Source organism: Doryrhamphus excisus, linkage group LG4 (genome assembly GCF_037039965.1).
Source record: "Doryrhamphus excisus strain RoL-2023G ecotype Guam linkage group LG4, RoL_Dexc_Guam_v1.1, whole genome shotgun sequence".
NCBI lineage: Eukaryota > Metazoa > Chordata > Actinopteri > Syngnathiformes > Syngnathidae > Doryrhamphus > Doryrhamphus excisus.
The window spans coordinates 11,602,048-11,615,373 of record NC_136360.1 but is presented as its reverse complement, the minus strand read 5'-3'; the positions used below and the strand labels follow the sequence as shown (position 1 = coordinate 11,615,373).

Below are 13,326 nucleotides of genomic sequence, written 5' to 3'. Positions count from 1 at the left end.
TTTGCCTGTACCTAATATTAAGGGTGTGCCTCATTTGGTCCTAGTTAATTTGGCAGTAGGTGTTTAGAATATTTTGGCTGAATGTGTGCTATAAACGACAGCGTGTGTGTGTGCGTGTCTTTGAGTAGGCAGGAAAAGTTGATGCAGAGTGACATCAGCATCACCATCACGTCAAAAAGTCTCATGTTCCGCAGAGATAAGTGTTCCTCTATTCCAAAGTGCTAACAACCTTGAAGTCGCTTCAGGCGACAAAAAACACTCCTACACGAAAATATATCTTACACAAACCAGCATGGCAAACTTTGGAATCATTCACTTATCGTGGGCGGAGGACATCTTGTCAAACTTGACACTTGTCAACAAACTGCAAGCAGAAAAAAATGCAGTGGCTGACCACGCCCCCTTTAAAACACATACCTTTGCGTCATAATTTACTAATTGACAATTGACCGAGGTAAGTGATCTTACACTATTAGTAGCATCTTCAAATATAACATAACATACTATAAATCATTCACATAATAAGCGGTAGAAAATGAATGAATGACCAAATGCTAGACTTCTACGTCAGGCTGTGTTCCCTTTTAGCATTACCACGCTGCTCCGCACAGACTTCGCTTTAGCGATTTACATCATCAGTTGCGGATCCACTCCTCGAAATCATCACATCCATTGCGGCAAAGTACATTTTTACAAGTACCATTACCATCGATTGAAGAAGGTGGACGGCTAACAACTGCACACCGAGGCAGTGAGAGGGCAGCAAGGCCGCCGTTGCTAACAGCTAAGCTAACATTATAAGAATTAGCTGGCCAACGTAAATGTCGTGTTTACTTCGATGGTACACTTTAACAATAAACTAATTAACTAACTGTGAGAATGTTACAGACGAGAATAAACGTCATCAGGCCGTAAAGCCATTTCCTGCTTTAAAAAATCTTAATGGCAGTTTAACAAAGTGCACACAAATGCAATATTTTTTTTTCTCTAGTCATGATATGAAAAAAACACGTTTTCTATATGCTGCCACTTTTGTAATAAAAGTGCAGCAATGAAAATACATGCAACAAGTAACAAATCCAACATTCCATCTTGGACAAAGATTCCTTCACCAATTCAGTGTTCATAATTCCACACGTGTTTACATGAGTAAAAAAAGTCTTTATTGGGATTGTTGTCTTTTTGAGCTCCTCTTGAGGCAGAAGATGATGGTCATAGGGATCTCCTGGCAATGGCAAGACTTGTCACATTGTGATGAAAAAAAGCTACATCTCAGAGATGTCGTAATGTCTCTGGTATTTGCAACAAATAAATCCAAAATAGCTTGTTTACATGCATGTGACCAACATTCCCGACATGTAATGTCAACAGTGAGCTATGACAGGAAGTTCCAAGGACAGGAAAATAGTGGAGGTGGAAAATAAAATGTGTCAATCATTTAAGCCAATCAAATAATGTTCTTTTGGAGCAGAGTTGCTATGGAAACGTCCTTACGCCAGAAGAGAAAGAGTACAAAATGCCAAAATAGTCCCATCAGATATCAGTTGGACGTGTCTGAGTGGACACTTCCCGGTCCTTCTGTCGGCGAGGTCACTGAAGATGGCGTGGCCGCGTCCTGCCAGCCGCCATTGGTCTAAAAGAAGAAAACATGATTGGATAAAAGTTTGAACCGTGTCCATCATCATGAGTCAACTGCATAGGTACTTCATATGATGGCTTTTAAGATGTATGAATTGCATGCTTATTGGATAAAAGCATGTGTGCTGATTTGTGTCATGAGGGTGTGGCCTGAGGCGATCAACACCATATAACAAGGTGTGCACTAATTATTACTAATTATTAGGCAGCTTCTTTGGTGCTGTTTTTCAAATCACACACTTCCATATTTCTGAAGTCTACTGAGTGGATACAGTGTGTTCACACTGACAAGTACCACAAAATGCAGTGCACTATCAGTACTCAGCACTCAAAACAGTCCAAAATGAGAGCACATCCCTGGACACTGACTGGCCTCAGCCATCATCTTGGCTAGCTAGTGGAAGGGGAGGGACTTCCAAACAAAATGTGAGAGTACTCAAATTTGCTTTAAATGTAATTAGTTGCAAGCTGCTATCATAAGGAATATGTCCTCATTAAATATGAATTATTTTACAGTGAAACCTTGGTTTTGTACTTTTCATACACACAACGATTTTCAACAAAATTCCCAGTTTTCATACACTGTCTTGGTTTAAGAACATTGTGCGTAAGAAACTAGTCTGCCCACATATAATCTTGTGGTGTCCAAACAAAGCATCCCACTCATTGGTGACTGTGCTTTTTTGTCACAGTATCGCAGTATGACTGCCAAATGACCCGCCATGGAGGAAAAGCCAGAACTATGATTAAAAAACACTATTGAATTAAGAGATATAACTCGTAAAAAACGTAAGTGGTATACGCGTGGCCGAGCCCACCATGACATGCAGGAATAAGTCAGCATCAACAAAAAGAGAGGAACTCAAGAAAGCTGCAAAGTGGTAAATATGCAAATACATAGATCACAAACGATGGAAGAACCCTTATGGAGTGGGATTCCTCTTGCATATGGCGACAAGAGTCTTCAATAAAGGTAAAAATGATGTTAAATGTTCATTTATGCATTTCATTAGTCATTTCTATTTACTTCTCATTGCTTTTTGGAAGTGATGCAGTTGAACCAGGTTTCACTGTCTACACTCTAGGCTCAGACAGCAGAGGATGTGGTGCACGTGCATGCACGCTGGCTGTCAGCACCATTAGCAGGCTGGAAGGTGACGTGAGCGATGCACTTGGAATGCTGTCCCAGTCGCCACGGAGCTCTCCTTGTGTCTGTCGTATCGATTTTCCTTTCCCCGACACGCCTTGTCGCTGTGGATTTCCTCCCGCTACCCGCCGCCAGCCAGCAGACGCCCCCATCCCCACTAACACACTAACACCCCCCCCCCCCCCTTATGGCCTCCATTTTACTCTCTATGTGCTGGCGGGAAACGCCAACATGGGCGAGATCACAGGAAGTCATCACCTGCTCGTCACTCACGGTGACCCTTTCTGCCACAAGCACCCCCCCCCAAAACAACACAACAACCTTTGAAGGCTAACGTGACCCTTTTCTTCCGCCGAAATGAGAGGAAAGAAGACTGCTTACATTGAGGCCTTGAGGACTGTACATGTGATTGGCTGACAGGCCTTCACTGTAGACGCCCGTCTGGTTGATGACATGACGCAGACCGTCCACCTGGGGGCGACACACCGGTCAACAACTACAATGACCTCATCATTCACATACCCTTGAAAATGTTTTAATTTTAAAAAAAAAGTTTTTTCTTTGTTAAATGAGAAAACAAGATGCGGTTGGCATTTGTTGTACCTGCGACTGCACGTTGGCGCCCAGCTGAGCCCCCTGGTATGAGTCACCATTGAGAGACTGGATGCCCATGAACAGGTCGGCCGAATTGGACATGTTAAAAGATGCAGCGGAACCTGCGAGGAGACACCAGCGGTCCAATCACCAGGTGGGTTAGCGTAGCAGCAGCCTGAGCAAGCAACATGCACACGCTAGCAAGGAGCACCGTGTTCGCAATTAGGGGCTTATGTTATGTTAACTGGCATCTTTAAAACATTATTAATGCCGTGAAGGAAGGAGGTTAGATCAAAGCAAGGATTTTGCTGTTAGCAAATGTTATTGCCGGTGAACAACTGCAGCAGCGGGTTGTTGGTGTTTGTTTAGAAGTGAGGGCAAGAGAAAAGTATTATTTTACTATGATGTAATCTATGTCTTCTAGAAGAAAGCTCAAATAAATCCTCTTCAGAGTGGAACAATGAGCTTTGAGAAGTGGATTTTACAGCTAAATCCCGATAATAATATTGCTGTAAAAGATAAAAGACTACAGTTTATTTTTCAGCGACATCTGTAACTCAGTGAAATGGCAATGAAACGCAACATTTATGAGTTTTTACGTCACAGCCCCTTACTGCCTTCTCAGTGCAGGAGAGGTCATGAATATTAATGCAGAGGGAGGGGCTGAGGCCGCGGTGTCGCTATGTTGTTGGTGTCGTACCGCGACCAGAAGCTTTGGTTCCACTTGGAGTCACAAGTGGATCAAAGCCAGACTTCGATTATCAAAGTGGACCAGAACCAGGACCAGAGACTTCCTGTCTCACCTGAGTTTGGAGTGGCGGGGGAATTTGCTCGGCTTCCGTGTGACGACGACGACGCGTTAGCCGCATTGACGGCGGTTCTGGCAGCGTACATGTTGGCTTCTTCCTGGAACTTACCAATGTTCTTCTTGTATCGGATTCTTTTATTGCCAAACCAGTTGGAAACCTGAGCAGACAAACCACAAAAAACATAATCACACATCTTATTGGTCAGGATATTCCTGGGTGATCATCACCATGGTGATAATGCAAGCTAGTACCTATTAGAGCTTATGCTAAACATTAAATGACAATTTAGCGGGAAACACTTGTGTCAATGATGACTTTGACTTCCTGTTTCGATGCCAACTGCAGCCCGTTTAGGAGGCAAAGTGGAGTGCTCCCTCTTGTGGTTACTGCATTTCTTTAACAATCAAGCAAACAATTATGTCGTGTGATTCCCCAGCAGTCCCACAAAAGAGCGTACCTGTGCAATGGTGATGGCGCACTTTTTGGCCAGCTCCTCCTTGGCCTCCTCGCTGGGATAAGGATTACTGAGGTGCGAGTAGAAGTACTCATTGAGGATCTCTGTGGCCTGCTTGTTGAAGTTTCGTCGTTTACGTCTGAAAAACAAGAAAAAGGTCTAACGCCAGCACAAAGTGCTTTACCTCTGAGTAAAGAAGCTACATGATTGGTGGAGTGCAGCATCACACACACACACACACACACCTGGCGTCCAGGAAGCGCGAGCGCAGGATCATGACAGCCTCACACGTGCTCTGCTTGAGCTGCATCTGGATGGAACTGAACTTGCGATGGATGATGGTCACCATGCGCTCGATTTCCTTGGCTGAGATGGGCCTCGTGCGCGACTGCTCCCTTAGGAGGTTCATCACGTGTGTCGTGAACTCGCTGCACGCCTGGACACAAACACACGCGGACATGATGGGGCATGATCACAGAACCATCTAATAGCCAACTTGGAGGTAAGAAGTTCCATAATAATCCTCCATACAGTGTAATGTTGCCAAAAGTATAAACATATTGGAAAATTCTACATGCACAAGCGGTTGATGCTGTCTACATTGACAGCATCAACATCATTCAACTTTGACCTTAAAAAAAAAAAAGTCCTGACAGAACATACAGTTAGTCGTCAACTGACCTGTTCGTACTTTTCCAGTTCTGTGTGGTAGATCTGTCGAATCTGAGTCAGCTTGGCTCTGTAGTCTGAGTGTTCCGCAGAGTTGTCCGCACCGACTCCACCCCCTGCTGCCACCGCCGCAGCTGCTGCCGCCACCGAGGCCCCACCCTTTTCTGGCCCGGACACGCCCTCCGCCAGCAGCATGTTGTCCAGCCTCATGATCTGAGCGTCGGGGGGATCTTCCTCTTGAGCACCACGGATACTCAGCACTGCCAACGTCGGGAGAGGTCAAAGGTCAGTGGGATGACAATGAGTCCTGCTGTACATAGAGTTTTCACAGGGTACTCTGGTTTCCTCCCACATTCCAAAAACATGCTAGGTTAATTGGCAACTCCAAATTGTCCATAGGTATGAATGTGAGTGTGAATGTTTGTTTGTCTATATGTGCCCTGTGATTGGCTTTACAGCAGCCAATAAAACGCAAAACCCACCCTATAATAAAAAGTACCATTAAAAACAATACAATACACAAATAATGATACTAATATAAGAGTCAAAACAATGGCCAGGTTAACCTGTGTCAAAGGCCAGTCCATAAACATAAGATGTCAATAAAGATTGAAAAAGCTCAAATGTTGATGCAGATCTAATGTTCAGGGGCTATTCCAAAGTCTCAGACCAGCGACACATAAGGCCCTATAGTACTGACATTTAAGATTGGATCTTGGAGCGGTTAAGAGCTGTGAGCCAGACCATTCAGCGATTTAAAAATCAAAACAAGAACTGGATTGAACTGGATCCTGTAAGTAACAGACAGCCAGCGAAATGAGACCAGGACTGGGGTTATGTGTTCCCGTCTCTATATGTAGATCCAAAGTTGGTGCTGGTGTCACTTTGACAAGTCCACAGTTGCAAAATTCTGTGTACTTCGTGTGTCTGGACCATTTCCTGGTGGAAGACAGCTTGTTCCCCCGACTCAACCCACACACACAAGCGGCCCCCTGGTGGACCAGCGTGTGGCCTTGGGGCCTGGGGGAGAGAGCGAGCGGTAGGGCCTTGTCATTAGAATTGTCCTTGATGGGCCGAGCTGATTGAAGACGTCTTTCAAAGCAGGCCAAGCATGGGGCCACGCCCACACCCTCACTTGAGCCCCACCCCCACAGTGGGTCCCATCTTGATGTCCGCAGGATGTGCTTGTCTTGTCAGTGAGCATCCATGAAACCACCTCCAAGCAGACACAGTGTGCTAAGCTAACTAACTAGCTAGCTAGCTACAAAAAGACAGACTACATATATCACAGCCTATCAAGGCAAAGCAATGATGACATTGCAGCAGTCACATTAGATGCCAAGTGGGTGCTCGCAAACGTGTTAGCCGTTAGCTTTAGCATGTGACACACTTCAAGTCACGGTAATTGAGTCATTAATGGCAGTAATTAATTGCTCATTAGCATAATTAATGAAGTCTGAAGCAGCACACTCGTAACAATTGTGCAGCCCCCTCCCTTGTTCCACACTCCACATTAATTAATAGTAATGTTAATTACATACTTTAACGACCGACACTGACTATTAAACGTCACACACATACAGCATCTAACAAGATCGATACGAATTAATATTAATGTAATAACTCTACTGCATTATACTGTTTGTAACACACATATACACACTCTTGCACTTTAAAGTATGCACTCCGTAGCGGGTGGCCAACACATGACCTAGTGGCCCAGTGGGGGTCCAAAGAATGGGGCATGGCACTGGGGCAGACAAAAACACCCCCGGGACAATAATAACCATCCCCATCATTAGGTGGACCTATTGAGGTCAGAGAGTAGATGTAAATGTGGGTCACAAAGACGCCCCTGCCTCTCAAAGGAAGACATATTCAAGACAACAACAAATAAGTTCATCGTCTGTTCCATGATCAGACATTGGCCACTAAGCGTAGATACCATGCTTGTATAGATGACAAAGTGTCCTCAGGCGAGCAGACTGTCCAGTGAGAGTAGAACCTCAGACCAGGCAAAGCTTCTAAAGAACTTTTACCTTTGCTTTTACAATACCGATACCTGGTGACGGCAACTTCCTGTGGCTCGTGTGACAGGAGAGAGAGCCGCAGGAAGAGTGTTCATCAATACTTTAAACAGCATCAACGGGCTTTGAAGTACTTGAAATGAAAAGGCAAGTATGGCGGCAGGCTAATAATGGGAATATAAACAGGAAGTTTGTTTGTTTCTTTCGTCTTTTTCCTGATTCCAGAGTCGCCACAGTGGATCTTTTTGATCTGCATACTGATTTTTGGCTTGAGCCCTTTAACTTCCGGATGCCCTTCCTGACAAATAGTGGAAACATAAAAGTGTATTTCACAATGAAAGTCACTGTGAGAAGAAACAGGAAATGCATGCTGCAGTCACACTTGTCCCCCTGTGGGCGGGTGGCACCTCGTTTAACTATTATTATTAATAATTATTTAGAATCATTCATCTGATGAATGACGATTTGAGGTGGTATGATGTCATCATGCCGCCATCACGACTCCGTCATGACATCATGCTGCCATCAGATTTGCCATGACGTCGTTGTGCTGCCATCACGACAGCTTCCTGACATCATGACGCCACCATGACATCATTGTGCCACTATCGCATCTTCTTGACATCATTATGAGGTACCATGACATCATCATGACGCCACTATCACATCTTCCTGACATCATAATGCCGCCATCACAACATTGTCATGACCCCTTATCACTTATTATCATGCCACCATCATGACATCTTCCTAACATCAGGCCGCCGTCTCGACATCATCTCGATAGCGTCATGACATCCTCCAACATCTTTGTACTGCACCACCATCGCACCATTGCGACATCACCATGCCGCCATCACACCATAATAGCTCATAGTTCCCAAACATCATCATGACGCAACCATGACATTCCCATGTCACTATAAAATCAAAGCGTCTCGCTATCATCTACATAACATCTACATGCGTCGGCCTACTGGGAAGTGATGTCATGCTATGTTGCCATGACAACTAAATGAAAAATAAATAAGCTCAATTAGCGTCACTGTGTGTTTAAAATGAAACGTGGACGCCATCGAGCAAGCAGAGGTTAAAATAGCACGGTCAGCTGCTCATTAACAAGCAGGAAGTCAGAAGGGGGAGGGGTTGAGGGGGTGTTTTAATGTGACACCTTGAGGCGGATAATGAGGTGAGAGCGCCGCGCCACGGAGGAGTTCATTAGGCCGCTGCTGAAGGATCCTGCCGGGCGCTGCTAACGACATGTGAGGATTGGGATGGGACACGAGATGAAAAAAACATGAACGCTGTCAGCTCTGACGCCCTCTGGAACCTTCTGGAACGGCCCAGCGGACACTCGTAGACCCGAGAACAACATCACACAAGTGCAATTAAAATGCCGCTGTCAAGCCCCGCCTCCCGACTGCTTTAATGTCAGCCATCTTGGCCATCTTGACACACAAACACACAACATTCCCTAAAGTAATCCAAATTCAGCATAGTGAGTAATATTCCTGTCCATTCCAGCACGTCTGTTTACAGTCTGTGCTATAATGCCACCTATATGATGTTTTCTAACTGCACATTTTGTAAGTCTGTGAGCATGGTTATATGTAATTATTATAATATTATTCACTTTAATTGGTCACAGGTCTATAAAGGCCCATTACTGGATCTGTATGCCAACCAAGGGCCGCCATTTGGTGATGGCTGGTTTAAAGTATCAACAATGAGCATGTTTTGGGCTTTTTATGGGTAGGTTCATTGTTTTAAGGGGGGTCTTGGAAGTGTAGCTATGTTTCTCTTACATACACTATATGTCACTAGCTGCTAAGCTAACCTTACATACAGTTTCCATTAGCCACGAAGCAGACATGATGTGCGCTGTAGCAGTGTAGTGGTGTTAAATATCAGATGCAAATGAGAGGAGAAAATCTTTTATGACTTTAATGTGCTCTGATGTGTGTGTGTGTGTGTGGGGGGGGGGGGGTGAATGAGAGGTGAAAGCGTAGCAAAATGTAAGTGAGGAGTGGGGGTTGTACGACGGGTGGGGTGGCTGTGTGATGGCGAATCCCCGCTTGGTGTGCTGGGGGATTCCTGAGTGCCTGGGGGGGTCAAAGTGGACTAAATGTTGAATTTGTCTTGTTTTGCTTTAACTGTGTGTGTGTGTGTCATGTTGTCATAGCAACCAAAGCTCCTGACAAATGTCTTGATCGTTAGCGTTTCAGCAAGCAGACTGTATATTATGGGCTGTCACCAAGGTCACCTACTTGATCCCGTTGACCTCCGACCCCTCTGGTATATACATCACACGTGTTGGCGAGGTCAAGGGTCGGCATGAAGGGGGTGCTTGGCTACATTTGCAACCCCCTAAAAACAACATGGCAAACCCCTCCACGTGAAACATAACACTACACAAACATGGCTGCCAGAAGGTGGAGAGGCAATAAAAACAAACATGAAGTGAGCAGCGCTTTTGTTTGACATACAGAGATTTACAATGTAGATAGTTTACTTATGCAATCGGCATAAAGGACGGCAACGCAACGCTGACCCGACACTACTTCCAGAACCGTCACAGAGATCAGTGGTTCCCAAACCTTTTGTAACCAAAACCTTTCAGACACTTGACCTGAAGCCATTTACCCCTACACCTGAGCACTTAAAAATCCAAAACCTTAAACGGTGCCTTACACATCTTCATGTATTAAAAAAATCACATCTGGAATATAGGAAGTGAGTAAATGTAATAAATGTATTGCAATAGTAAGGTTTTCTTCTTCCTACTCCTTTTGGACAACATTCATTCATTCATTCATTCATTTTCTACCGCTTACCCTCACAAGGGTCGCGGGGGTGCTGGAGCCTATCCTGTGAATTGAATTATGCTGTGTTCAAATAAAATTAAACCATTACCATAACAAAAAAATCAAAGATTTTTGAGTTCCTCAAAGATCCTAAGGGTTATATGGAACAAAAAAGTCAGGTGGTAGACCCAAAATTGGCACAGCCCCTGAGTCGGTGGAGCTTCAGCTTGTCCAGGGGCGTCAAACGGCAGGTGGCTATCTAGAGACATTGCAGGGATAATCCCTCATGACTGATCTGTGTGGTATTGACTGGCTTTTTCAACAGGACAACACTGAACTTCATAACCCCCGCCTGATAAAAAGACTTCTTCCAGAGGATTTACCTTGCTCTTTTGGACCATCCTGCGTGTTCCCCTGATCTAAGTCCAGTTGAGAACATTTGGGGTAGGATGGCAAGGGAAGTGTACAAAAATGGACATCGGTTCCAGACAGTGGATACCCTTTTTGGAATATTTTATTTCTACTTTAGGGACATTTCTGGGTTTTTTGAGCCACTCCAAGGAAACCCCTGAAAGTCAAGGTTAAGGGACACACTCTAAATGAAAACACATTAATAATAATAACTAACGTTAACAACTATTCATGCTTTTTTGTGTGCTACCAAAGGTCACGTCACAAACTACCAAGGACATTGTTGCTGACTACAAACAACTTCCTGCTTTGAAAGAACACGTCGGAACGTTCCTTCCTGCACTTTTGTCATTTTGTCATTCACTGCCGACCATGGTAGGTTAAAAGTTCACACGAGTGTGTGCGTCTGCATGTGAGTGAACACAGCTGCTGAGACGACAAGATGTCAAACTCGGATGAATATGTATAAATATACATGCCAGCAGGTCACATGACAGGAAGCGTGTGTGATGCTCGCTTGAGACTAAATCACACAAAACACAAACAAACAAAGACACTGTGATCACATTAGCGGGCAGACATCAAGTTAGCGAGTTACTTGAACTTTGGACGAACTCCAACACACACATAAACAAGAGGGCCTTCCACCCCCCCACTACCACCAAAAGAAAGCATGAGAGCAGCAGGTCACACCACAACATAAACAATGTCTGTGTGTGTGCTCACTATCAACTCAAGTGTAGTGTGAGTGTGCAGAGCTGGTAACTTCTCGAAAACTCAACATCATCATCATCATAAAACCATGGCTGACACTTCTCACACTCCACCAGGACACAAGGGTGTGTTTGTGCAGATAGGTGGGTTTTGGGGGGGTACCTGTTTTCTCTTTGATCTCACACAGAACACTGAAGAGCGCTGGTTTCATGCGGTCACAGCTCAGAGCGTGTTTCCTGCAACACACACAAGCAAACAGATTCCATATGAAACATCATCATAACCAAGTTGAAAGTTCTAAAAAAATTTTTTTTAAAAAAAAATCATCTTAATATCCTTAAACATTTGTTTCATTTTCAAGGCACAAAATTAAAGTGTGTGTGAAGAAATACACCTATTTGTGATCATATTAAGATTAAACATGATTTAATTCATTAGATTAATATAAATATTATTTTTACAATTGAGCAGTATTATTGACTGTAAAATAGAAATGATAAAATGCATTCTAATTACAGTTAATTTTTAGTAATGGATAGTTCATAAAAAATACAGTAACTATGATTTGTGTTTTGTCCACTTTTTGACAATCAACTTTAACAACGCACTGATTAAATTATATATCATGCACATAATTATTATTATTATGATTATACAATTACAATAAAATGAAAGCAGTCACCTAGCCTGAGCTTCGTCCAGACTTTGGTCAGTGATGGTCATAATTTGTTGTAAAATGTCTCCAATGTCTCCAGTGTCTCTTCGCTCGCTTCCGTCCATGCCGACCCGCGCGTGAGCGTGCATGAGCCGCTGCTGCTCGTCCATCACAAACACACACGCACACACACCCAGGCAGGGCAAGATCCCCTGTGGTGCGTGAATGATGGCGCACGCGTCGTCGGGAGGTGCTTCCTGTGAGGGTGAGCTTCTCCCGCCACTTCACTAATTAGTGCGCGTGGAGAAAAAAGACCCTTTATTTCCCGCGCTCCATTCTGGGGCTTTTTGTCACGAGCACAGCCAGGCTCCGCCCACCCCACACGAGCTGGAATGTGAGCGCGTGTGGCCCCACCTGGAGGCTGGAGGAGGGGTGACGTCACACGTCAGCCCCCTCACCCCCAACAACCACTGTGGATGCACAAAAACCCAACCATAACACGTCATTAATGATGGAGAAAATACTCCATAATGGCATCCATGTTGCTCGTGGCTTTTACAGTGCTTTAAAAAAGTTGATTTAATTTGTTTTTTTAATCAATATTATCCACATGAAGGATTATTAGCATATATCAATTGGGAGTTGCTGAGGTAGAGTTGTCTCCCTTATTGACATCTATAAAAACATACTGATGAAGCTTATACATGGACCAGTCCCATGTGACATCAGATGCTATTCGTTGCCTCAGTAACATGTGATGTTAGTACTCCATGAGATCATGGTGCTGCCTCATGAAGGGGTCAAAGGTTAATCCAAGTGGGACAGTGACCCACTGTGGCGATTGCTATTTATAATGTGCATTGCTGCCAACTATAGGACTGGAGTGGAACATGCCATGGTCATTCATTCATTCATTTTCTACCGCTTTTCCTCACGAGGGTCCCGGGGGTGCTGGAGCCTATCCCAGCTGTCTTCGGGCGAGAGGCGAGGTACACCCTGGACTGGTCGCCAGCCAATCACAGGGCACTATTAGACAAGTCATCTTGTGGATAAATTTTCCTTGGCAGTGGTCCAAATTTTCATGTTTAACTCATTCAGGCTCCAGCACCACCCGTGACCCTCGTGAGGATAAGTGGTAGAAAATGAATGAATGAATGAATCCCAGCCATTTTTCAAAAGTCGTCCCTTTCGAAGCCTGCCATTTTTGATCATGTTGATTTTGATTATGATTATGATTATTTTGGCAGAATATTGTCTTCTTGGGCTATATAAGCATTATATATAACAAAAGATTACACTCTCATCTTTAATCAGAAAATAATGCAGTAGAACATAGGTAAGTTTCAGCAAAATATCAGTTCTAGACAAAAAAAGGGGGCTGCACGGTGGTTAGCGCGCAGACCT

General features: G+C 44.2%; 1 protein-coding gene across 3 annotated transcripts; it reads right to left on the bottom strand.

Annotated features, from left to right (window-relative positions):
* Positions 1–1,213: 1,213 nt before the first annotated feature.
* Positions 1,214–12,289, bottom strand: LOC131129684 (pre-B-cell leukemia transcription factor 1-like). Of its 3 annotated transcripts, none has more exons than XM_058073453.2 (9): positions 11,950–12,289; positions 11,430–11,503; positions 5,324–5,571; positions 4,888–5,078; positions 4,646–4,781; positions 4,183–4,345; positions 3,389–3,501; positions 3,167–3,256; positions 1,214–1,633 (listed from the first exon to the last, which is right to left on the bottom strand). In XM_058073453.2, the coding sequence occupies exons 1-9, from the start codon at positions 12,090–12,092 to the stop codon at positions 1,541–1,543; spliced, it is 1,251 nt and encodes a 416-aa protein (XP_057929436.1). In that variant the 5' UTR covers positions 12,093–12,289; the 3' UTR covers positions 1,214–1,540. The 3 variants fall into 3 exon arrangements, with proteins under 3 accessions (XP_057929436.1, XP_057929437.1, XP_078646282.1); XM_058073454.2 differs by having other exon boundaries at positions 4,297–4,345; XM_078790156.1 differs by lacking the exon at positions 3,389–3,501.
* Positions 12,290–13,326: the final 1,037 nt, after the last annotated feature.